This window comes from Natator depressus, chromosome 6, assembly GCF_965152275.1.
Source record: "Natator depressus isolate rNatDep1 chromosome 6, rNatDep2.hap1, whole genome shotgun sequence".
NCBI classification, from domain to species: domain Eukaryota; kingdom Metazoa; phylum Chordata; order Testudines; family Cheloniidae; genus Natator; species Natator depressus.
The window spans coordinates 125,402,315-125,428,585 of NC_134239.1; the positions used below are offsets into that span (position 1 = coordinate 125,402,315).

Below are 26,271 nucleotides of genomic sequence, written 5' to 3' on the forward strand. Positions count from 1 at the left end.
CCAGGGAGAATTGCCCCATTGCAAGGTGGAACCTCTGGTGACATGAAGCTGGCGTAGAGAGAGCAGCTCCAGTGGCCGTATGCAGCAATGATCCCTGGCTATGGCTTCAGCTAGCAGAAGTCAAAGATGTCTGACGGCTGTTCAGATTGACACTGGGTGATGAGGTCTGTGCCCAATGATTCCAGGATAGGGAGAGTGTATAGGTGAGCTTAATGCAAGGTTTACAACACCTCCGTCCTCCCCTTCCCCCCAAAGCTGCACTGTGGGTAGTTCAGTGAGAGCCCAGGAGTGGGGCCCCCATTCTGATATTTAACCTCAGGGGAAGTATTGCCGCTGGAGAGCAGACAGTCACTGTGTTAAGAATTAAGACTAAAATGAAAGCTTGGCATTGCTTTGCCCCAGGTGCCTCCGGGATGGTTTGAGCCTGAGCTGCACGGTTACAGAATCCTGCTGTAGTCACTGATGTCCTTGAGTTTCAATAAATCCAGGAGAGTAGATGGTGAGGTGCTTTGCTTGAACATCTGGTCACTTGAGGCTTCAAGAAAACACACACACTTTTTTTTTTTTTTTTTTTTTAGGGCTTGGTTCTGAAGATTGCAATCCACTAAATATGAGCATAGAAGCAGAAATGGTCATAGAACGAATGAAGGAGCAACACCACAAGGAGCTACAGCATCTGAAACAGGAGCTCAAAGACACAGTAAGCTATCTTCATTCACAAATAAAGTCTCGGAAATTCCCTCACCTCTTCATGGTTCCCTTGGGAGGGACGTGGCCTTGGATGTTCATTTTCTTACTGCCATTTACCTGAAATCCCCAGCTGTGTGTCTGGGTTGGCCTCTAATCTTTCTCCTATTGGATGGAAAGTTGATAAAAGTGAAATTTAAGCAGCTTGGCAAAATTAAACTGTGGCCCATCCTGTGATAGTGTGGGGGTTTTCAGACTATCTCCTTATCCCACCTTCCCAGCTGCAAATATACCTAGTTTGCATCCATCCATACAATACAACTGTGTAAAAGGGAGTCTCAGACACCGAGAGTTTGTAATCTAACAAAACTGATGACCCCCCACAATTGGGGATAGGAAGCATGGAGGGGAGAGACACAATAGTTTGCTGCTTCTGGGAATCAGTTTTTCCTTGAAGAGCAGATCTCTCTTCTTTTGCATGGCTTAATATTTACTTTCTTGGTGAATCAACAATGAAAAGCTTAACTGAAGGATTTTGACTAAAGTTAAAACAGGACCACAAACTCTGGTCTAGACCTACCCTTCCTGACTCGTGAAAATCAGTTGGGACCCTGCTTTCTTTTGTTGGTTTCATAAAAACATGCAATGTTAATTTCATTTGTATATGTGTAAATATTATCCTTGCCACTTTAAGAAATCAAGCTGACTGCTCTAACATTCCTATTCTGCTTCTGTGAGGAAAGGCAGTTTAAGACACTAATGTGCAAATGAGAATATTGCTCCTCTGTAAGCTAGAAAATAAACCACTGCATTTTTCTTTTAACACAGATGAGCAATTATGAAAAACTAGTTGAGACCAAGACCCATTGTGAAAAGGAGCAAGAAAACATGGTGCAGAAATATAATGAAGAGAGGCAAACCATGGAAAAGCAACTAAGTGCCCTGAGAAACCAAATTGAAGCACTCCAGGGAGAGACAGCAATGCTCAAAGAAGAACAAGAAAGGATTGACTGTAAATATAATGAGGAGAGAAACGACTTACAGATGAGCTTTGATAAGGAAAAGGCTAATCTCCAAGAACTGCTGAAGCTAGGACATGAGGAAGAGCTCCAGGTTAGGCTGGAGCAGGTACAAGAGAGTTTTAACCGAGAACGGGAGGCGCTGGTTCAGAATGGGATTTGGATGGAAGAAAAGATGAGAGCTCTGGTGCAGACCCTGCAAGAAGAAAAGGGGGAGGTAGAACATGGTTTCCATGAGCAGCTGAAAAGCCTGACAGAAAAGCATGCTGTTGAGAGGGAAGAGCTACAACACAAATTGCTGGAAAAACACCAACAGGAACTCCAAGAAGAAAGGTGAGACGGCACTGTTTGGGCTATCTGCTAGGCAGGTTCACCGAGACTGAACTAGTTCAGAAGAGGTTATTCCCGATCTTTAATCTGTTTTGACTCTTCTTTCAAGTTCTAATAGTAAGAACTATACTAGAAGAGCTGTTTTTATTGTTATATGTGAAACTGTTGGTACCCAAAAGCCTTTTCTTCTGTTTTTTAGACTGGATGTTTAATATTGGTTTCAGTTCAACTGCTGATAAATATAGATATAAAATCAAACTAGTTAATAGGACCTAAAGCACAGTCAATTGGTAAATCCAATTCAGTGTCCATGCCCTTTACATTCTTTGTGTATTTACTGAAAGACTTTTTAAAATTACTGCTTGGGTTCTCAAACCCAAAAGCTAAATCTCTGGCCCTGAACCTGAAAGTTGATCAGAGCAGAGACCGCTTTCTCTCATGTGAAGCATCATTGAAAGGGTTCCACTCATGTGAATCAACCGGTGCCTATTTTTGGTAAGACTACTGTAACGATGCTGGTTCTGGCGGGACCCAACTGAGAGTGCTAATTCTGGACAAATTGCTTAAAACAGGGCAATTACAGCCCAAGGCTGGGGTTTCTGTGCACACCAAGGCAAGGCAAACCAAACCAGCTAAACAGAGAAAAGTTTGGTTTTACCCCACTGGCTAACCACAAGTCACACAAGCAATTTCCTTAGATACTCCGGTTTCCCAGTATCCCCACCAGTGCCACTCGTTATGGGGACAAATGGTGATGAAAACCATTACCCCAGTAAAAGAAAAAAGTTCTCCTGATCCCAAAGGACCAAGCCCCAGACCCAGGTCAATATACAAATCAGATCTTACCCACAAATGATGCTACTGCCAATCCTTTAGAATCTAAAATCTGAAGGTTTATTCATAAAAGGAAAAAGATACAGATGAGAGCTAGAATTGGTTAAATGGAATCAATTACGCACAGTAATGGCAAAGTTCTTGGTTCAGGCTTGTAGCAGTGATGAAATAAACTGCAGGTTCAAATTAAGGCTCTGGAGAACATCCACAGCTGGGATGGGTCATCAGTCCTTTGTGTAGAGCTTCCGTTTGTAGCAAAGTCCCTCCAGAGGTCAGAAGCAGGATTGAAGACAAGATGGAGGAGTTGCAGCAGCTTTTTATATTCTCTTGCCATGTGGTCTTTCTTTTCTTTGTTTCAAAGACAAGCTGTCCATCACATGGCCTGGAAGAACCTCAGAATTCTGTCCATAGGCAGGTCCCTGCATGCCTTGCTGTGTCACAAGGTGTGTCTGCCTTCTCTCAATGGGTCAGTTGTATAGCTGATGGCCCTTAATGGGCCATCAAGCAGGCTAGGCAGAGCTGACACCAACTTGTCTGGGGTGTCACCCAGAAGCATAGCACAAGTTTGAAACACAGACAGTATAGAGCCAATATTTATATCTTTAAATGCAAAAATGATACATGCATACAGATAGCGTAATCGTAACCAGCAAACCATAACCTTGTCTTAGACACCTTATTTGACCCCCTTTATACAAGATTTGGTGCCACTACAGGCCCTTGGTTGCAACAATGTTCTATACGGTCCCAGGTTAAGTCAATAATGTCACAGCTACCTCTGAGAATACTGCATGAGTTATGTTCTTTGCCAGGCAAGTAGATTTTTTTGAATCGGAACAGGTTGTCTCTCTCAAATGTAACTCTGGGTCTCAAAAGAAAAATCCAGCTATTGAATATATTGGTCTGAAACGTGATTACATGTGTAAATTTCAGTTGTTTCGTTAAATAGTTTGAAAACAGACATATTTTCTGGAATTGGCAGAGGTTTTAGTAATGTGTTGTGTTGACCATATTTAGGAAAAAAATGGAAACTGAGTATAACAGAAGAACATCTCAGACAGAAACTCAGTTTTCTGTCGACAGACAAACGATTGTGAACAAGTATGAAGAAGCACTACGAAATCTTGAAGAACGCTACCAACGAGAGCTGCAAGAACTCGCCGAACAACAGCATGAGGAGAAATCTCAGTGGGAATTCGAAAAGGATGAAATCATCCAGGAATGTGCTGAAGCCCAAGAGCAACTGAAGGAAATGCTGGAGAGCAAAAAGGCCATTTTTTTTGTACTAACACAGGAGAAAGAACTCCTAGAGAAGAATTTCAAGGAACTTGTGAACAAGTTAATGTGTGAAAAGGAGCAGCTCCAGAAAGAGCTGCAGGATCTGAGAAATGTTGCTGAAAAACAAGAGGACAAGTTGCAGAATAAAATATTGCAGCAACAAAATGATTATGAAAGAGAGCTAAAAGACAGAGAAGAACAAATGTTTGTGATAGAGGAAAAAAGGAAGCTGGTTAGCCAAAGGCTTGAAGTGCTTGAGACTGCATATGAGCAAGAGAAATACAAACTGAATTCCAAACTTCTTGCTTTAGAGGGTTTAAACAAAGAGACCCACGAGAGAGCAGAAAAAGAGAAGGTACAGATGAGTTTGGAAATCTTAAAGCTTCAAGAAACAATAAAGAAATTGCAGCAGGAAACACCTGATTTTGCCAAACTCAGGAATGACTACAATGCCTTGGCAAATGAATATGCAGAAGTGAAGAGCAAGGTTTCAGCACTGTCTGGCTTGCAACAATTGGAAGAGGATGGAGAGGTTCTTACAAACGTACAGAAGGTGCATGAGCAGGCTGTGAAGGAAAATGTGAAAATGGTTTCTGAGATTGTCAGGTTACAGCAGCGGTTACAGCGACTGGAGCAAGAGTCAGGAAAACTTTCCAGTTCTGACCAATCAAATTCTGAGATGGAAGAATCTCAGGTGCAAGACAGGATAGAGCAAATTGAGGGTAATGTTCTCAAAAATCTGCAAGATGGCAGTAAAGAGACAGATCATGGAGCAAACTTGCTTGTTCTTTCATTGTTGGAGGCTAAAACTAAGGAGCTTGAAGAAATGGTTGAGGCTTATTCCAGTCTAAAGAAGATGTATGAAGACACTAAGGTAGAGAACCATGCCCTGAAAATACAGATTGGTCAGCTTCTGGAAAGTATAATAGTATTGGAAGCAGAATATAATGAAGCTAATGACAAGAAGCAAGATCAGGCTTCCAAAGTGTCTGTGCTGGAAATGAGACAGACAGAGCTTGAGAAAATCTTTGAGGTGGTTCCCAAGTTGAAGATGATGTTCTATGAAGATGTTAAAAGAGAGAAGGAATGTTCTCAGGAAGATAGCAAGGTGGCAAAAATAACGTCTGATCATGCTACAGCCCGTAAAGAGCTTTGTTCTGAAGTTTCTAGGCTACAGACTGAACTAAAGAAGGCTGAGGAAATAACTGAAGCTTCTCTCCAACTTGAGAAGGTCTATGGAGCATCTAAAGAGAATGGAGAGCAGAACAGTCTAGTGCCTCAGCTTTGGGAAAAGATTGAAGAGCTAGAAGAAAGATCAAGGGCACAATCTACACTTCTGTCCTTACAGGAAGAAATCCAGCAAGAAAACAAGGGCCTGAAATCTGAAATGATAAAGTTGTTTGAACAAAATAAAAAACTAGAAGAGAAAGTACCAAGACTTACAAGCCTGCAGCTCAGGTTAGAAGAAAGTAATCAAGAAAGTGTCAAACTCAGGCAAGAAAAAACACAGCTCCTGGAAAAAGTTAAGGAACTGGAAGATGCCCGTGACCAATATGCACAGGAAAAGATAGAGATGCACAGTGAGAACTTAAGACTGCAGCACAGACTTGGAAAACTGGAAGAACATACTTTAATGTTTAAAGTCCTGCAAGACAAACATGGCCAATGTGAGACCACAATAAAAGACCTGGCAACGGAGAAAAGAGAGCTACAAGAGCTCAACAGGAAGCTGAAAGAGAAAGTTACATCTCTGGTTAAGCAAAAAGAGATGCATTCTCAAGATGAGAAAGAGGAGTTGTATTCAGCGATACATGATTTGCAAAGCACATGTAGTGAGCTGCAGCAAAAAGTTGAACTCCTGAGGTAATGTACACTTTAAAAAAAATTGGGACATATTTGTGCTCCCCACAAAAATCTAACTTTGCTGCTTGCTGTGCTTAGAAAACTAACCTGGTAGCATTCATTGACCGGCATGTAACTGCTACTGACTTCCTTATGCTTGCATCACATTAACAAGTAGATTAACCTTGACTAGAAGACAGTGCCTTGGACTGTAATGACTAGTAAGCAAACTACTTTAACGTGGATTATGAAAGTTTGTAGGTTAATTTTAATCTTCTGTGCAGTTATGTACGTGATGGTATTCTAAAAGCAGTGACGGTAACGCAAGAGCAATTTGTCAACTGTTCAGTGTGATTGTATGTATTTATTTTTGCAGAGTGTATTTTAGTTAACAAGTCTCAATGAAACAAACATTTTAATGTGAAAGAACATTACTGTAACTTCTTTGGAGTGCTTTTAACTTTCATACTAATAATCTCTCCACTTCTCTTGCCTTAGTTCTTGGCCTGTAACTAAGGGTGCTAACGGAGCTGCAATTTTCTCAAATGTTAAAGTTAACACTAAACAATCTTAGTAATTTTCTCAATAGGAGTACTTAAATCCTTCAGAAGCCATTAAGTATGTGACATGGTAAATACCAGCATAACTAAGAACACATGTAGCTCATAATAAATTACCTGCATTTTTGTTGAAATTTAGCAGTTAAAGAATTAATTCTCTTGAGATTACACAAAGTGGTTACAAATGGCTGTTAACTTTTTATTAAATTCTTATGGGAAGCCTGGAATGACCCTTTCAAGTGTTGCATCATGACTAGAACCTGATTTTAAAAGCACCTACTCTAAAATTGCAAACAAAAGAAAAGACAGGTCAAATTCTGCTACTTCTCATGCTGGTATTCCCATTGTATTGAACTGCTATTCCCGAAACAGATGGTCTAATACATTACAATATGCAAAGTGCGGCAAAACAATTGCTTTCAAACTGTCTGAACTATTACATTGTCTTCAAATCACGTTACAAACAAAACGTTCTGTAAAATTATACACTGAAATTTTTACTGGATTACAGAGGTGTAATTTAAGTTTGCAATCACATTTCAGTGTAACAGACTTCTTTTTATGCAATTAATACATGAAATTAAAACAGCACCTATGCATTTCTCTGGGAGGTGCTCTTGATAAGCATTACATAAAAGCCATGTAAATTCATCCATATGATATTATCAACGGGAAGTTCTGCTGTTTCAGTTGTCAGAAGTAATTTGCCTTTTGTAATGAGTGTTTTGTCTTCTATCAATGGAGCTGGACGAGATACAAGAAGATTGGTGTGTTTCAACTGTCTTGTCTCTATACTGTAGATGTGAGGCCGAGAAGCTCAGAGAAGAAAATGCTATTCTGAAGAATGAAATAACCCTTTTAAATGAGGAAGGAAGTGTTTCTAACCTGAAACTACGGGAGCTAAATGGATCTCGAGAAGAAATGTGGTAAGAATACAAAGTGGCATATGATGCATGTGCTTCCTGGTTTTAATTGTGAGCTGCAATGCGAACAAGAAAAACGGCACCCTTATTGCTCTTCTGGGATAGAATCATAGGACTGGAAGGGACCTCGAGAGGTCATCTAGTCCAGTCCCCTGCACTCATGGCAGGACTAAGTGTGATCTAGACCATCCCTGACAGGTGTTTGTCTAACCTGCTCTTAAAAATCCCCAATGATGGAGATTCCACAACCTCCCTAGGCAATTTATTCCCATGCTTAACCACTCTAACAGTTAGGAAGTTTTTACTAATGTCCAACCTAAACCACCCTTGCTGCAATTTAAGCCCATTGCTTCTTGTCCTATCCTAAGAGGTTAAGGAGAACAATTTTTCTCCTTCCTCCTTGTAACAACTTTTTATGTATTTGAAAACTGTTATCATGTCCCCTCTCAGTCTTCCTTTCTCCAGACTAAACAAACCCAAGTTTTTCAATCTTCCCTCATAGGTCATGTTTTCTAGACCTTTAATCATTTTTGCTGCTCTTATCTGGACTTTCTCCAATTTGTCCACATCTTTCCTGAAATGTGGCACCCAGAACTGGACTCAATACTCCAGTTGAGGCCTAATCAGCACGGAGTAGAGCGGAAGAATTACTTCTCGTGTCTCGCTTACAATACCCCTGCTAATACATCCCAGAATGATGTTTGCTTTTGTTTGCAACAGCATTACACTGTTGTAAAAAGTCCGTCTCAAAGTTCTCTAGCTTCTTAGAAATGCTGCATGCCTTTAAAATGGCAGTGATTCTTTCCAGTGACTGCACTTATTGGCTGTAGAGTTTTGGCTGCATATGAGCTCATACTAGCCTCTGCTTGCTCTGCAAGTTGCCAGATGGAGAAAGGGTACTTCTCTCACCAGGGAAGCACATCACCTACTAAATGATCTACTGAGCATGTGTACTAATGCTCTCCCTCCCCTTGCTTAGCAGCAGAAACAGCCACCCCGTGTGCACGTGGGAAGGCAGGCGGAGGAGCTATCTGCCGATGTGTTCCACGGGCCAAGCACTGTGCAGCTGCTCACATTGCTTAGCAACCAGGTCTAACCTGCTTGCAGTGGCCTTGTTGCTTCTGATGTGCAAAAATGATGTGCCCAAAGACATCTACCATGAAAAAGTGGGGGAGGGGGAAGGAGCATTTGCATGCCTTGACTTCCATCTCTCTCCTGAAGGACTGTCAAACATGTGGTCCTTGGATTGCCAGAGCCTTCCAGAAGAGAGGGGGAAGTCTTTCTTGGACCAAGTACATCAGTCCCTGAGGGGAGAGAGGGAAGGCGAGCACTGACTGTGCCTATGTGAAAACAGCAGTTCCCTGCCTTAAGAACATGAGAACGGCCTTACTGGGTCAGACCAAAAGTCCATCTAACCCAGTATCCTGTCTGCCAACAGTGGCCTATGCCTGGTGCTTCAGAGGGAACGGACAGACCAGGCAGTTGTTGAGTGATCCATCCCCTGCCTTTCTACTACTAACCAGGAATTTTTCAGCCATGACTATTTAGGATGGAAGGATGGTGCGTTTTAAACCAGTTCTCCAATAGCATGTCGTAAAAAAACAACTGTTTACCATACTTTTGTTCAATGTCCATTATTTAGGCAGAAAATAGAGTCTATAAGAAAGGAGAAGGTGGCCGTGCAGAAGATGGTTGACAACCTGAGAAAACAGGTATGTAGACTGAGGCTTCCTCCTAAGTCTCTTCTGTAAAGAGACATTCAGTGCATAAGGTAATTTCTGCCCCGTAGTTTAAATATCATGAAGGCAAGAGGAGATGCACCTTGCATACATTAAAAAATTCAAAGATATTCTAAAATGACTGTAGGTTCTCCTTCACTGTTCAGTATTGGTGAAAGGTTTCCTTGACATATTGCATTAGAGGTAATTGCACTCTTTCATTACCTAGGTACTTAGAGTAGTTTACAGACTTTTTAAGGTGTTTTCTGTTTTGTTCAACCTGGAAAGACTTCCTAATGAAAATACATACTTATATCAGTGTAACTCCTTCACTCAGGGGTGTCCCTAAGGGTATGTCTACACTACCTGCCGGATTGGTGGGTAGTGATCTATCTATCGGGGATCGATTTATTGCGTTTAGTGTAGACGTGATAAATCGATCCCCGATGGCTCTGCCGTCGACTCCGGAACTCCACCACGGCGAGAGGCGGAAGCGGAGTCGATGGGCGAGCAGCAGCTGTCGATCCCGCACCATGAGGATGCGAAGTAAGTGATTCTAAATCAATCTAAGATACGTCGACTTCAGCTACGCTATTCTCGTGGCTGAAGTTGCGTATCTTAGATCGATACCCCCGCCCCCAGTGTAGACCAGACACGTTTATACCCCACTAACTCTCGGTGTAGACAGCACTCTGTCGATGAGAGGGCTTCTCTCATTGACCTAACTACTGTCTCGGAGGGAGATGGAGAAGCTCTCCTGTCGGCATAGGTAACATCTTCCCTAAGCACTTCTGCAGCGCAGCAAGAGTAGACAAGTCCTTAATTTTAAGGGATTGATGAGTAGAGATTTGTCAGTCATAGCAAACTATCAGGAAAGTGAACTGCATTAGAATGTGGTGCTGTTTGGCTTGGCTTAAAATTTCTTCATAGAATGACTGAACAAGACAGATGACAACGAGAGCAAATAAACTTGTATGTTACTGGAGTTCTGACTGGCTTAGGTAGAATACTGCTGTTGGGAAAGCATAGCAGCTTAAGTAGGTCATGCCATCATATTCTGAATTAGAATCTGGATAGGAACCATTCCCTTTGCATGAAAGAAATACTGTACTGTGTATGTAATGCCTAAACCTATTCTTCAGTGCAGGAGAGAGATATTTAGTCATTTCTGATACTTCCTGTTTTAATCAGGTATCAGATTTGAAAGCCAAGAACCAGCAGCTAGATTTTGAAAATGCAGAACTTAGTCAAAAGAATTCAAAAAACCAATCAGACATGCAGGATCTTAATCAACGGCTGGCAAGAATCCTCAGGCAAAAAGAAAAGGAAGTAGGGAAGTGTACACTGGAAGAATGGGAACGGGAGAGATCAAAGCTGAAAGAGGAACTGGAAAACTGTCAAGTTAAGGTACGGCGTAATACAATTTCATGGTTAACGGTGTGACACTACTGGATTTCAGGAATGAACGCTATTGCACAGACACCCCCATGAAACTAGCAACCACTCTATCTCTTAGCAGTGCATAGTCTTTCAAAACTGTTCTTTAAATCCCATCTGCAAACATGGGTATTTGTAGAAGTGGAGACCGGGAGGGAAACTGCACCAGAGGGTCTGATCTTTGGCAGTGTTTAAAAGGGGGATTGAGAAGCTGGTAGAAAAGCGCAGTTCCATTTTAAAAACTAATCCTAGGGAAGGCTAAGAGACCGTGGCTCTCCTGTTTCCCCAAAATTCTAACATAGGTATTTTGTTGGAGCCACTATGGCCTAGACAGGTTTCAGAGTAGCAGCCATGTTAGTCTGTATTTGCAAAAAGAAAAGGAGGACTTGTGGCACCTTAGAGACTAACCAATTTATTTGAGCATAAGCTTTCGGTGCATCCGATGAAGTGAGCTATAGCTCACGAAAGCCTATGCTCAAATAAATTGGTTAGTCTCTAAGGTGCCACAAGTCCTCCTTTTCTTATGGCCTAGACAGTTTGCCCAGTGCCGTTGTGCAGACTGTCTCCTGAATTGGTCTTTTGTGTGATCCTGAATTTTTCCATGAAGATGGAGATCCAGTTCACTTAGCGTTTTTTTTGTTTTTTACTTTCCCCAGTCATCAACTCTGGTGTCTTCCTTGGAGACCGAGCTGTCTAAAATCAAGGTTCAAACTCGTTTACTGGAGCAGGAAAACCACCTCCTCAAACAGGAACTGGAGAAGACCAAACAGGTAAAGACAGTCCCTGTTCTAGGCCAGACTGTGCAGATGGTGAATTTATACAGCTGGCAGGATGGTTGCTCTTAGCATTTATATTCTGCTCTCCTAACTGTGTTTGAGGTAATTAGCTTGTTTGTACAGGAAGGCAATGACAAAAGAGGAATGCAAATATCCTTGCAACAATGTCCCAGTGTGCACACGGCTGTGCATAAATTTGCTCTGAAGGCAGTGAAGACTGTTGTTCCACTGGGTCTTCCACCAACAGATGTTCCAAAGCAATGGGCTTTGGGAGCCTTGTCTTGACAATGAATGGATAGAAAGTAATATTAAAAAATATGGCATTTTATGCAGTTGTGATTCCTGATTCTCTGTAGCAGCTGGTCATATCCACATGGTCTCCCAGTTAAGGATTAGTCAGTTTCAGGATGCCTCTACAGGAGACTTCTGATTGCTGCACCAATTGATGCCTTATCCCTAGAAGGCTTCAGTACATGTAAATTTTACTGGAAGTGTGGATATGATAATTTCATTTAAATAAATAGTCACATTAGAGCCAATGGAATCATGCTTAACATATTGTGATCTCAAATCACGAATGAAAGTTGCCATCAGGGTCGGATTATTAACCCTTTTGATGTGGTCTCCATGAACTCAATTTCATCCTCTTGCATAACTGCAAAACGTATCCTCTTTCACACTGAATGGCTCTTTACACACCCAGGCAGTGCCTCCCCTGTCTACACTGCTGTTTTTAGCGATGTCATGTCCTGCAGTGCTCCTGGAGTCTTACTCTGCCGCAGGGAGCATTTTTAGCTTGTGTTTGTGGTTTTGTAAATGCCATTGTGCTTGGGTTTTTCACTTTTTAGAAATATCAGGTGTGTAAGCCCCTGGTCTACCATGGTTTTGCTGGCGAACTTCTGGGAACTCTCCAGAATGTTTCAGCTCCAACCCATTAGTTGAAGATTGGATGGTGCTGAATCTTTAACACAGGCTTCCTTTATCCTAAGCATTAGTCAAAGTTACATGAGCATTAACAAAAGCAAAACAGTATTTTAAACAACCTGACTAAAAATTCTGTCTCCTCTCAATTGCTATACTTTCACTCTGTTTGTTGTTGTGATGTCTTGCTTTTAGCATACAGGCGGAATAGTTTTCAGAAAGACCTGGAAAAACAATTTGTTGAAATTAACTGTAGCTTTCACCTAAACCAAAGCAGAGACTATATTTTTAAATCTATTTGTACTGTGCCTAGCATGACGAGGCCCTGATCCCTATAGAAATAGCTGTCTAAAATGTTTGTGAATAAAGTCATAAACAGCAGCAGAAATGCTACTTGAGAAGATGACAAGATCTGGGGGATTTCTGTCTCCCACAGCTGCCCAGATGTCCTGATCTCTCTGACTTCCGAAATGAAATTTCAAGTGTAATAACTAAAAATGAAAAGCTGCTGAAAGAAAAAGAAGCCCTCAGTGAGGAACTAAACAGATGTGTTGATAAGGTAATAAGAACTGCAAACGCTTACCCATATCCCAAACCACTTGCTGTATCCAGCCCTAATTCCTATACAGTACATTGCTCTTTTTTTCCCCACACAAATGTGTGTCTGGTGCTATTTCAGTATTTCTATCTGGGCCTCCATGAGCTCTGCCATGTTTGGAATTTGCTGTAGAATCAAATTGTAGCAAATTTGTGCTCCAGAATCTAAGCTTTCATTTTAAAAAATGTGGTTTCTAGACCTTGGGGTTCGTCTACATGCAAACGTTGCACTGGTTTAATTTAAGGTTTGATTTGAAATCTTTTTAGTTAAATCAGTGTAAAAGGCTATGTGGATGCTCTCATTTTGGGTTAAATTGGGCTTCTTATGATTTCGTTTAAGAGCTTTTTGATACACAAGCTGGAAAGGAAATAACTAATTCAATTCACACTTTGTTATTTTGATGCAAATCTGAGTGACCACTCTTACATTCTGGATTGAGTGTCCTATTTCAGTTTAATTTAAACATTTTTTTCCACATCAAGAACCCAGGGATCTTGATGCAGAGCTGAGGTTCAGTTCAGCCTGGAGTACACCCAACCTTGATTGTACCGTGTACTTTAGTAGATGTAATAAAACCACCAGTCAAAAAGGCAGCTGGCAACAAGATTGTATTTTCACTATAATTTGCGCCTTTCTTTTCTAAACTGGTGGCTTAGAACTCAAGCAGTGTAACTAGCATGCAAATTGTATATATTCCTCTTAGTTCCTTGCTATACTACACTTCTGTTATCTGAAACCCCATGCAGCTCAACTCTCAGCAAAGTCAACATGAGCTGGAGAGAGAAATCCCTCGCAATATTTTGCTTACAGAGTAGTGGTACATTGTCATTCGATATATTCTTCCTTGCTCTCAATTCAGGTAGCTAAAGTGAACTTCTTAGAGAATGTTCTTGCCAGCTTGAAGCAGGAGCAAAAGTCCTGGGAACAACAAAGTCAGACACTGAAAACGCAGCTCACGGTCTCCCAAGAAAAGGTACAGTAATATGGTTTGTTTTGATCCTTCTGAAGCATAGACATTTTTGTTCACCCCTTGGACCAGGCAGGAGTTCGCACCAAATAGTCCTCTTGTCCGGTGTGTACAAAGGTGATATGCAATTCATACCTGGGACATTTTGAGGCGCTCCTTTAGTGAATTTATCACAGGGGCGAGTGAACGTGTAACATGCGCTGGGTAAATTTCTCCCTGGGGGGATAGCTGTGGTTTCACTTCTACCGTTAGATTCCTGTTTGCTGACGCCTGCTTCCCAGTTCCCTGTTATACCTGTAAAGAGAGATTCTGCACCAGCTAGTACTAAACACCACAACCTTTTCCTCTCCTGCTGCTGCCTCTCTTCTCCCTACCGGGGGAGGAAAGGAGAAGAGGCGGTAGGGTGACCAGATGTCCTGATTTTATAGGGACAGTCCCAGTATTTGGGGCTTTTTCTTGTATAGGCTCCTATTACCCCCCACCCCAGTCCCGATTTTTCACACTTGCTGTCTGGTCACCCTAGGAGGCGGCTTGCTTGGCTGACAGCAGTTGTGGTACCATAGTTGCCCTGGATTGCCAGGAGTAACCTCAACAGAAATCCTTCACATTTCCTCCTTGAGCAGGAAAATATTATGGGAGGGGAAGGCAGATGCATGAGTGTTGCATTCAGTGTGTTATGTGGCTGGTAACTTGTAATGGCAGCTCAAGTCATCTGGCATCTTTCTGGAATAGCTGACAGAATTATGATTCTTCTTCTTCACCTCTTCCTTGTGTCAGGCAGAGATCCTATTCATCCCCTCATTCATTAAGGATCCTTGATGATCCTTGCTATACTCCTGTTATAGGCACCTCCACAGATAAATCGCTCTTGTACCAAATTTATATACTGATTATAAATTCACTGTTTGTTTTATTTTGCTTTGACCAGCAGGCAATCACTAAGAATGTCTGCTTCTTCATTGCAGCAAGTCTAAAGCTGTCCTTTCTTGTGCATTTCAGGTCCAGAGTCTAGATGAAGCTCTACAAAATATCAACCTTCAACTGTCCCGGCTAAAATCAGACCTACGGGTGACCCAGCAGGAGAAGGAGGCTCTTAAACAGGAAGTGATGTCGCTACACAAGCAACTGCAAAATGCCAATGATAAGGTAATTCTTGAATAGCTACCTTTACCATACTAGAATGGTCTCAAAATAACGCTTACAACTTTGTATACCCCAGCTTATTGATTACCCACAAATTTCAGTTAAAGGAATTGCAATTGCTGCTTTCTTTTGAAGCCAGTCAGAGTATCCTACATATCATCATAATCTAATAACGCATAAGCACAGAAGTATTTTTGTTGGCTAAGAACATAAATAGTGGTAGAGTCTTGAGCAAGTAGCAATTACATATTTAATTGTGGACATCTTAGGAATAATGGAAATCTAGTTCCCTTCCCCACTTTTTCTTAAATACAAGATAGATACCCTGATAAAGGTGTAAAAAGATAGGGATCACAGAAGGCTTTTATCTGGGTACCCTCCAGCCTTGGATTTCCATTTTAAAGGCCTATAAAGAACAGCACCTTCCAGTCAGGTTTCTTTGAGGAAGTCCGAGTAGAAGAAGGTTTAGCCAACTCTTCCTTTACTTCATCAGTCTAGTGCTTGTATTCAAAGAATACAAGAGGACAACAGAGAATAGTTAGTTATGGTCATTCCCTTTTTGTGAAGATATTTGTTCATCATAAGTTTTAGCTGGTCCTCTATTACTGTACCCCACACTCAGATCTGTGGTAACTTGCACTTAAAATCCAGTTATATGGGTGTTGGGGCAGGTTAAGATCAATCAGAACCTCTTGTTTAAATGATCTTTCTTGTTAAAAGGGATATTTTTACACTGCCTCAGAGTAAACTTTCAAAAAAAAAATCTGTACAGTTATTTACACCAATGACTAGGTATAACTACAGTCCTGTACCAGAGTGGGGCTTCAGAGACTTTTTAGACTGCAGTTGTCCTAACAAGTGGAACTAATGCTTGGGAAATAGATTCAATTTTCAGTTACATTGTGTCTTTTCCAAAAAGAGTTCATTATAGCAGCCTGTCACTTTACTTTGTTAATAGATAGGGAGCACTAATACTTGGGGAGGGGTATAGGGGCAATCTTTTAATCATGATCATGATTTGCTTGCATCGTTTATATTATAATTGTGAAATACTTTGTGTCCACATGGAAAAGAGGTATGAGACTTTTTTTTCCTGAATTTTATAACCAGGACCAAATTATATCTATAAAACTGCAGGCTGTTACTTGCCTGATGATGCTTGGAAATGGGGCAGCTTGCTTGATTTTTATAGTTGAGCTAAGTACACTACTATTAACCATTCTGATATTTAACTGGTGACTTGTCAACTGTAGTTTCAGCTAAGATGAAAACCTTCTGGGTTTTTTGCCCTGTGATTAGTACCTTGGTTATTTTGAAAGAAATTCGATGTGAGGAAGCAGGAAAACATAAATTCATTTGTAAATATCAGGGTTTATGGAGTTCCTGGTTAATGTAAAATCTTTCTGAAGACAGAAAATGTCTGCTTCTTTGTTTAAGGCCTAACCCTGCAATTGTCTGTCTGTCTTAAGAATCGGGTTCTAGAAGTGGCTGTGCATTCCTCAGGGCTGCAGAACCAGCAGAAGAAGCTGCACTGGGATGAACTGGAGCAACTGATTAAACAGGAGCAGCAGCTGCTGAGGCAAGAGAATGAGCGGCTCCAGAGAGAGGTCCAGAACACTAAAACAGATCTAACTCATTCCAGGGAGAAGGTAACTTGAGAGAGTTCACGGACACTAATAGATAGTGACTGCATGCTAGGCAGAACCCCTGTGATGATGTCCATTTTGCAACTTGTAATACACATTAAAAATGATGCTCCCTGGTTTTTAATAGAAATATCGCAGTAGGATTGCATAACAGGGTTGCTGCCATCTCTTCAAACAATGTTACCTATGCTAGCAGAAGCACTCTTCTATCAGCATAGCTGTGTCTGTGCTGGGGATTTGTTGGCATAGCTAGGTCAGTAGGGGATGTGTGGTTTTTCACACCCCTTACCAACATAGCTATTTTGGTATAAGTTTTAAGAGTAGACCAAGGCTTATGAACTTTTTTGTTTTAAAAACAGTGCCCTTTTTTAGGGAGACTTGATGGTTGAGAACTCATCGTGTTTAATCTAACCTTAATAGAAAACTGCTATAGGTTGGCTTGTAAATTAATTGAAAACCAGTAAACTTCCCTTTTTTAAAAAGACCTTTACTGCAGTGGCTCTCAACCTTTTCAGACTACTGTACCCCTTTCAGGAGTCTGATTTGTCTTAGAATCATAGAATATCAGAGTTGGAAGGGATCTCAGGAGATCATCTAGTCCAACCTCCAGCTCAAAGCAGGACCAATCCCCCATTTTTTTTGCCCCAGATCCCTAAATGGCCCCCTCAAGGATTGAACTCACAACCCTGGGTTTAGCAGGCCAATACTCAAACCACTGAGCTACCCCCCTTCCTCCCCATTTACACCTCACTTAAACTGCTTGCTTATAATATCAGACATAAAAATACAAAAGTATCTCAGCACACTATTACTGAAAAATTGCTTACTTTCTCATTTTTACCATATAATTATGATATAAAATCAACTGGAATACAACTTGTACTTACATTTCAGTGTATAGTATATAGAACAGTATAAAGTCGTCGTCTGTCTGAAATTTTAGTTTGTACTGACTTCGCTAGTGCTTTTTATGTAGGCCTGTTGTAAAACGAGGCAAATATCTAGATGAGTTGATGTAGCCCCTGGAAGACCCCTGCATACCCCAGGGGTACATGTACCCCGGTTGAGAACCACTGCTTTACTGGAATTCACAAATTTTTTGGCTCCCAGTAGTACGGGGAAGGGCGGAGTCTGTTCAGTTATTTTACTAAATGTATAAAAATAAATAGACAATATTGCGACTAGGAAATAGGTTGGTAGCTTACATTTTAGTTCAGTTCATTGCAGTTTGATTTGCATTAGATCAAGTCAGTTTGTATATGCTAGCCAGTGGAATCTTGACTAGAAAACAGACTTTTAATACTGTGTGATGCCTTTCTGTGTTCCTTGTTCAATCTGTGCTCATTAGATCCGGCAGCTGGAATCTGCCATCCTTTCCATGAAGCACCAAAAACATCAAAGCCAATCTGGTATTGTGAAAGCCATAGAGCAAGAGAAATTAAGCTTGAAGAGGGAGTGTGAACAGCTTCAGAAGGAATTGTCTTCTGCTCACAGAAGGGTTAGTTTCAGACTGTAAAACAAATAACTGTTTATCTGGCTTCCGTGCGCCACTTAGTTTTGCTGCTATGGCACTTGATCAGATGAAATGCTATAATTTTACTCAGCCACATAGAAATCTTCTTTGTGAGTTGTGTGCTGCTCTTGTGAAATTTGATGGAAATTGGGCAGGCGCTCTTGGGTTTTCTGTGTGTGGATAAATAGGTGACATGAATGGTGTAGGTGTGCAATGTTTTACATATTTATGGTGATTGTGTCCTGAGTGGAGTTCTGCAGCCTGTCCAGCATGATCAGGATAGGTCTCTCTCTCTCTAAGCATTTGCTCATCTGCATGCATGAAGTACTGTCAGGCACAGGTCCTTAATTTTGACTCTATGAATTTCATGTTGAAAGCCACATTTCTTGTTCCGCTACTGAAGTTTCAGAACACCAGGTTGCATGCTGGGCCTTGTGTAAGTATTTATTCTGTATGGACTACAGAGAAATCTGAAAAAACTGACCCTCAAAGCTCGCCTGGCTGTTGCTTGCACTCTCTGTTGCCTTCCCCTTGGTGGGCAAAGCTAGCCTGAAAATGGCAATTTTCCTGTGAAGTAGAAGCATTATTTTTGGCTTTTGGCATGTCCCAAGCACCTGCCTAACCTACTCGCAAGAAGGATGCATGTATAAAATATACAGGGTGTTGAAAGTAAAACAAAGCCAAACCAGAAATGAAGAACATTAGCTATTAAGTTTGGCTCTTATTGCTCAGGGAGGTTTGCAATTTACCAAAGCAAAACTGCAAGGCTGTTAAGGGGTCAACCTGTCCTGTTCCTGACACTGAAAGCTAAACCTGCTCAGAGTAAAATGTTGTATTGGAACACACACACTCTAAACAACATGTATCCTTGGGCCGCCTTTTGAAGAGTCCTTGAATACGCCGTTCTTGTATCCCAGCTTTAGTTCATGAGATTCAGAACCTCTGTTATTTCCCACATTCTTCAACCTGCAGTCTACAGGTTCTGCCTTTCTACATCAGGCTTAGAGATGGCTTCTATTTATGTCAAATGTGTTTAGTATTAGTCTGATACTGAATACTTGAGAGAGTCCTGGGACCAACATGTCTACAACATTGCAAACACTGAGTACTTGCTTACTTATGCTCTTTGTCTCCTTACTAGCAGTTTTTCTTGAAGTACTAAGATATATGGTTAATGTAGATGTTGTTAAACAAAGTAGATAAAACCATAAGCCAAACTAAATTTCTTTTTTCCGATTAACTTCTTACAAAATTTTGTGTGTATGTACGTACAACAAAAACAACCAACATAACAAACTGTACATAAACTTCTCATAATGTGTTAACCATTTGCTACCTAACCGTAACTATGCTTGTAGTATTTCATTATATGTAATATGAATGGTTAAAATATAAATTAATTATTTGTATTGCACAGTTTACAAAAAGAAAAGGAGTACTTGTGGCACCTTAGAGACTAACCAATTTATTTGAGCATGAGCTTTCGTGAGCTACAGCTCACTTCATCGGATGCATACTGTGGAAATTGCAGAAGACATTATATACACAGACACCATGAAACAATACCTCCTCCCACCCCACTCTCCTGCTGGTAATAGCTTATCTAAAGTGATCATCAAGTTGGGCCATTTCCAGCACAAATCCAGGTTTTCTCACCCTCCGCCCCCCCACATACAAACTCACTCTCTTGCTGGTAATAGCCCATCCAAAGGTGCCACAAGTACTCCTTTTCTTTTTGCGAATACAGACTAACACGGCTGTTACTCTGAAACAGTTTACAAACAATTTGTTTATAAAAGTTCAGTTAGTTTTAAATCTTATTATGCCTTATTCTTATTTTATGTACAGAAAAACAGAAGGGGGTGGGGAAAGGAAATCATTAGAATAAAATAAAAAAACAGAAGCAAACTTCAGAGGAGGGAAGGAAACGGGCAGAGAAGAGTGGAAGGCAAGGGACAGGCATTTAGTAGGATTATTCAGATATTTCCAGGAAAGCATCTCGTAGCTCTCAGAACATTTTGTGAGTATTGCTGTTAGAAATACAGTTCTTTCCAAGCGAAACAACATTCCTAAGGGAAGATCTTCTCTTTTTACAGATCAGTCAGATGAATTCACTTGAGCATGAATCGGAAACCATCAATTTGGAAAATGAAGGGCTAAGAAAAAAGCAAGTCAAATTGGATGAACAACTAATGGAGGTACCTTTCAATAAATGTTAACATTATTGACTAGAGAAGAAATGGGAGCAGTATCTCATGGTATCTATAGATGATGTATTTAAAGATATTTCCCTGGTCTCAGTAGGATAGGAATATAATACATTTAATGTGCAAACTTAAACTGATAAGGCTGGCCAGGTAGAAGTCTCTTGCAAATGTCCAGTCACATCCTCATTAATCAAGGAATTATGCTGCATGACAGATGTGCTCCGACAAAGGGGGATGTTTGTCAGAATTTGTGAGAAGAAACTACAGCTACTTCAGGGTTATGATCAAATGGAAGACAAAGGGGCAGATTTTTTATATCCAAAGATAAGAGTAAGACTCTCAATGTCTCTCTCCAAACCTTATTTAGCAACATTAGTATGCAAATATCATTTTAAGGAGTTGTTGATTATAAGTGTATAAAACTGCTCACTTGTATCCTCTTACAGCTTAATGACCATGCATGTTAATTTTGAAAACTTGCTTTTTAACAACCAAATATCAGACAAATTTACTTGTCCTGCTGGAAAACAGTAACTTTCTGGGAGTCTTATTCTAAATTCCTCCTGCTCCCTTCAAGAGCCAGTAACACAAGATAGCTCATGTGAACAAAGAAAAGGAAAAAAAAAAATGGCCTATCCTCCAACTTATTAGTCTCCCTAATTTATTTATGTGCTTGAAACAAACGGATGTAAATATAATTTAAAAGGTTTCTCTTATTTATGATGGGACTATTTTGCAGCTGAATGTGAACTTTGAACTCATGACCTTCTATCTGACCTTATCTCCTAATCTTGAAGGAGAGAACGATGAAGCAAAATCAAGTCTTGTGCCAAAATAAGAATGAGAATATCTCCCAGAGGGTGCTTGCGTAGCAAGATATATTATAAAAGACTTTTTAAAAAGTGCCTAGATAATGAGCTAGAAATAGGCCCCAAGTAGACCATCAGAAAAGACTAATTCAGTCGCGTAACTTAAAATATTACAATAACATCTCCATAAGAAGAGATAATTAGTGGCTGACAGGATGTCCAAAATACTGTTGTTTTATATATGCTCAAAAAAATTAAATTTTCCATTCCATGTAAGACAATTGAAATCATGGGAACCCAGATATACTGTTAGACTGGACTGTTAATGCTTTTAGCTGTTTCTTTACCATACATGGAAATGCATTCTCTTGTAAAACTTTATCTAGTAACATAAAAGATTTTTCTGTCCTCTTTCCTAATCTTTTTCCAACAAGTGTGTATAAAACTCACTTAGCACTTTGCACATCCTAACTACTCTGCCTTTCTCTCTTGTGTTTGTTCTCCTTTTGTTTGTGGCTAACCTGTGCCTAGAACTCCGTGGTTGGAACTAGCAGAGAAGGGTGCAGTGCTCTGTCTGAGATAGTGTGTGAAGGTAGAGCAATCGTTTTCAATGTACTACCATAGCACGGAGAAATCTCATTTTGTTTCTTTATTAAGCTATTAATTGTATTGGGTTTGTAACACTCCATATCTCTAAAGGAGTCACTATTCATTGTAATATAGCTATGACTATATTTAGTTCAAACACCGTATTAACAAAAGGATGTGGATGTATCAGGAATGTTCCATCCTGTAGGTCCAGAAATGTGGCACATCTTTCAAAGTCTGTTCCCAAGATTATTTGAAAAGTCATAGCTGATAAACTTTTGACTAAACTGGACATCACAAAATGAAAAGTGGCTCTGAAATTTCATTTTTCTTTTTTTTCATTTATTAAACAGCCATTTACTTTCTTGAGAGGGTTGGCGATGTCTCTTCATTAACATTGAGTATGTTGCATGCCTTTCACTGAACTGCCGGGCACCCTTTTAAATGTGGTCAGACTACATGACATCCTTAACCTTTTAAGGAGTGCAGCTCTGGCTCCTCTTTCCCCAGCAGATTAGCGTGGCAAAAGATTATACTTTGTTTTTTTTCTATCTCGATAAACCACGTTTCATTGCCTTTACTCTCTTGAGATACTGCTAACATCTGTGCCCGTGATCTAGATTCCTCCATTAGCAATTACTGTGTTTCATTGTGTCCTATTAACTGAAATGCTTTTATGATAAATCCTGTCAGATCCACAGAGAATATAGATAGAATTCTTTCTTAGGCTGTATTTTGGAGAAAGGAGGAGATTAGCCTTTGAACACTGTTTATTTGATTCAGGAGAAAGCTTTAATTCTCCTGTAGAAAATAAATACACAGGGCTTGTCTATACTGAGAACACCGTATAACTTCCTTTCTTCCTGCACCAGAGCAGCCCAAGGTGAAAGCCGTAGCATAGGAGTTCGTACCACTATGGTTCCCAATATAGATACGCCCAAGGAGTAAAACCACAAATATTAGCTGACGCATCCTTCTTAATCACACCACTTGGGAGGGAAGAAGCAAAATCATGTTTGCAGAACTAAAAAACCACAAACACCTTACTCAAGAGACTAGTGCATGTTTTGAAGTGTCAGGTTAATTATACATCCTTGTAAGAAGCTATTGTATATCTAATAGATTAACAGGAATAGAGCCATTTCAATCTTCTTCAGATGCATGTTGATCTTTTTAAAATCTTAGTATCTTGACTGGGTGGTTTTGTTTCTTTCAAATATCACAAATGATTCTAGATATAAACTAACTTTGCCTGGAATTTTGTTTTAACATTTTTCCAGACATTAACAATTGAATTTAAACATAAATAATCACATGTTGAATTGTGTGGGTATTTAAAAACAAAATAAATTACTTCTAATCTGTAAACTTGTCAGACAACTCCCAGCTGAGATTTCCATGTTTGTAATGTGATCGTGCCAGCAATCACATTGCAGTCTTGCCTTCACCTGAGCAGTGTCATCCCATTGCTTGAAAGCAGTACTTTGCCAGAATGAGAGAGAGAAGTCAGAACCTTTCAGGCCAAGTCCTCACTAGTTCTGGTAGTATGCCATATTGGTTAAGGAGTGATTCCTGTGGCCTCCCTTCTCCTTCCTCATCCCCCCCAACATATTTATATGCAAAAAGGCCTAGCTTAGGCACTGTTATACTGGCATAAAAGTGCTTTGGACAGTATAGCTTAGTTCACTTGGGGAACTGGTATAAACTATAACTGGAAAAGCACTTTTTTGTGGGTATAAGCTGTCTACACAAGGAGGGTTTGCTGGTATAGCTATACTGGCAAACCTCTTTTAGGACAGACAAGGCATCAGGTTTTGATGATAAAAAAACCTCTTCAGATTGTTAAACACACCCATATCTGAAGGAACCCCTCCAAGACTCCATTTCTGTACACAGAAGTAGAATTGTTGTGTGACTGATGGCAATCTCTGCCTGTAGCCGGAGGCATCACTTGAGTAACTGAGAATATAAAGGCTTCAGTTTTTCCAGCATTTAGGGGTAAATATAAAAAATGAAGCTTTCGTCACACAAATCTGAATGGGATATAATGAGTAGCATTATATGACTTAAATTCCACATGCACTGAGCTGAAAACGTCCTACTCTGTGTTTTCCTTTTGAAAAATGGCTTTTGGCATATTAATGAAATTCCATTAAACTAGAGATGCATCCCCAACCAAAACCACATATCTGAGCACTTCTGAACTTTGGGAAAGCTTTGAATCAGAATGGAGTGACCTGAGCCCATTTAACCAAGCCAATAATTGCACATCTTCCTTTCGCTAAGCCCCTGCTTGGTTGTTTTTGCTGTGCCTTAATACTAAACTTACAGCTAGTGCTGTTAAGATCAAGTTTAAACAAAATTAATACTGAAGTTAAAAATGACTAATGGCTCATTTAGGTTTGACAGGCTCTTACCAGTAACTAGCCTAAATTTTAAACTGGGCCCAGGAAAATGTGGATCAACGTTCATATTTCTTTAGACTAAAACACAAACCCGCATGCATTTTTCCTTCTGGAAAATGCACAAAGCTTTATTAACCTCATGACGTTTTACTGCGGGTAAAAAATAAAGCTGTTGCTGAATAGTTAACACAGCGCATGTATTCACCATCAGATCAAGTCTGTTTGTTTGACTCGGTTATACAGAAAAAGAGCTTGCTGAAGACTTGAAGCTGGTTTCTAGTAGGGTCCTGTAGCATATGCTAGTAAATAGCTACTTACTAAATAGCTCTTTTGGTTGGTCTGAAGTGTAAACATCATTGCTCCTAATGGCTGGTTTTATCTGATTACTCAGATGCTACACTCGAGCTCCAATGTGATGCTTAGCCAATCCCAGCATTCTCGAGAGCTGCAGCAGCTCCAGCAGCAAGGCTGTACTATGGTGCCTAAGGAGCAGTTCCTGCAACTCCAACATCAGCTACAGCAGGCAGAGAGGAGGAGTCAACGACTGCAGGAGGAACTTGAAAATAGACCCTCTGAAACCAACATGCCACAGGTACAACTCTCTTTACTGTGCAGCTTCAGAGTTAGAAAATGTATTTGATCAACCGTCCTGTTTTTTCCATTCTGATGTGATCCTTTCTCTGTTTATGCCAGTTCAAAAATAATGGTATCTTCCTAATACGAATATCTGTATAACATGCCCTCATTTTGCATGTCATTTGACTGAGACCATAGCTTAATTGTGCAGTCTTTCTGATTTTCCTGAGTTTTAACCATTCCCATCTAGATATTACTAGCTTTTCTCCTTTTGATTTGACAGTGTACTGTTTTTATTTATATTTTTAATATGTGATCAAGTATGAAACTATACAGTTTTAAAGGTACAGTACCACTATAAATTGCACAAGCATCTGTATCTAAAGCATGCAGAACTAGCAAAGTATATTACTGCCACATGGAGTCCAGGTGTGTCAAATGTTGCCTGACATAATACAGACACTTAGCAAACCCACTTCTGAAAGTGTAACTGCAGCTTCTTTATCATCAGGTCATAGGAGACGACATTCTGGAAGGTGGCGTTATGATAACATTTTTATATCATTGCCATTTCTGAAGGAAAATTCAAAATGTATTTTCAAGACTAGATTGCAGCCACCATTCACATGGGGTGGGATTTTCAAAGCAGTTGTCATCCAGTTTCTTTACTATTTGAACATTAAAGCATAACCCAGATGTGTAAGAAGTGTGTTATAGGAGATAACGCAGAAGCACTGGTATGAAAGCTGGCATTTCCAGTGTAAACTACAGTTTGGGGAGTTTATCTCTGCCACTTTAAATTGCTTCAGAAGCAAAAGAGGTACCCAAAGGACTGGTCTCTGCCTTATATGTAAACCGGAATGTTTGCCTGACTTCCTTTTGTGGAGGGAGGTAGAGCTTCAGATAACGATTAAAAAACACTACTGTAAATGCTTCCCCTATATCTCTTAAACACAAAAGCTTCAATTTAAACACAATCTTACACTCAAAGTAGCTCTGTAGCATTTTTCTTTAAAACCTTGGGCTTTCCAAAATTGAAAAAAATTAAGTTAGGAAGAGCCTTTGAACATGCTCAGTTTATTTGTGTTTTTATGTAGCAATAGTGTTTTAAGTTTCATGGGGTAAGAAACTTGTTATGCTATCTCTTCGGAATGATTTGAGAAGGTGAAGGGACCCTTCATCATTGTTTACAAGAGTATAAAGTGCATCTTGGGAGAAGGAGTTACAACACAGTGTACTTTTTTTCAGCATAAAAACAATGAAAATCAATTCATAACTGTATCTTTTGGGGACTCACTCATATGTAGGCTCTTTACAGACTGGGTTGGGGTGAAAGGGATAGCTCTATTGAAAAATTCATACTCCTGCCAAGTGCCATGTACTTCAATGGACTCTTTCAACAAAAATGACAAACCTCTTCGGTGATGCTCTATTTTTTTTTTTTTTAAGACATCAAATATTTAAGGATGAGACACATCATCCAAAAGCAGGGAA

The 26,271-nt window shown here is 40.1% G+C and overlaps 1 protein-coding gene across 2 annotated transcripts in view; it reads left to right on the forward strand.

Moving 5' to 3' along the window:
- Positions 1 to 26,271, forward strand: part of NIN (ninein) — a 107,125-nt gene that overhangs the window by 69,146 nt on the left and 11,708 nt on the right. For both annotated transcript variants that reach the window (XM_074956545.1, XM_074956544.1), the window contains exons 15-28: positions 579 to 700; positions 1,516 to 2,039; positions 3,888 to 6,011; positions 7,351 to 7,476; positions 9,116 to 9,185; positions 10,383 to 10,598; positions 11,285 to 11,398; positions 12,762 to 12,884; positions 13,783 to 13,896; positions 14,890 to 15,036; positions 16,503 to 16,682; positions 18,028 to 18,177; positions 20,289 to 20,390; positions 24,593 to 24,793. In XM_074956545.1, coding sequence (XP_074812646.1) covers positions 579 to 700; positions 1,516 to 2,039; positions 3,888 to 6,011; positions 7,351 to 7,476; positions 9,116 to 9,185; positions 10,383 to 10,598; positions 11,285 to 11,398; positions 12,762 to 12,884; positions 13,783 to 13,896; positions 14,890 to 15,036; positions 16,503 to 16,682; positions 18,028 to 18,177; positions 20,289 to 20,390; positions 24,593 to 24,793 — 4,313 coding nt within the window. The remainder of the gene's footprint in view (positions 1 to 578; positions 701 to 1,515; positions 2,040 to 3,887; positions 6,012 to 7,350; positions 7,477 to 9,115; positions 9,186 to 10,382; positions 10,599 to 11,284; positions 11,399 to 12,761; positions 12,885 to 13,782; positions 13,897 to 14,889; positions 15,037 to 16,502; positions 16,683 to 18,027; positions 18,178 to 20,288; positions 20,391 to 24,592; positions 24,794 to 26,271) is intronic.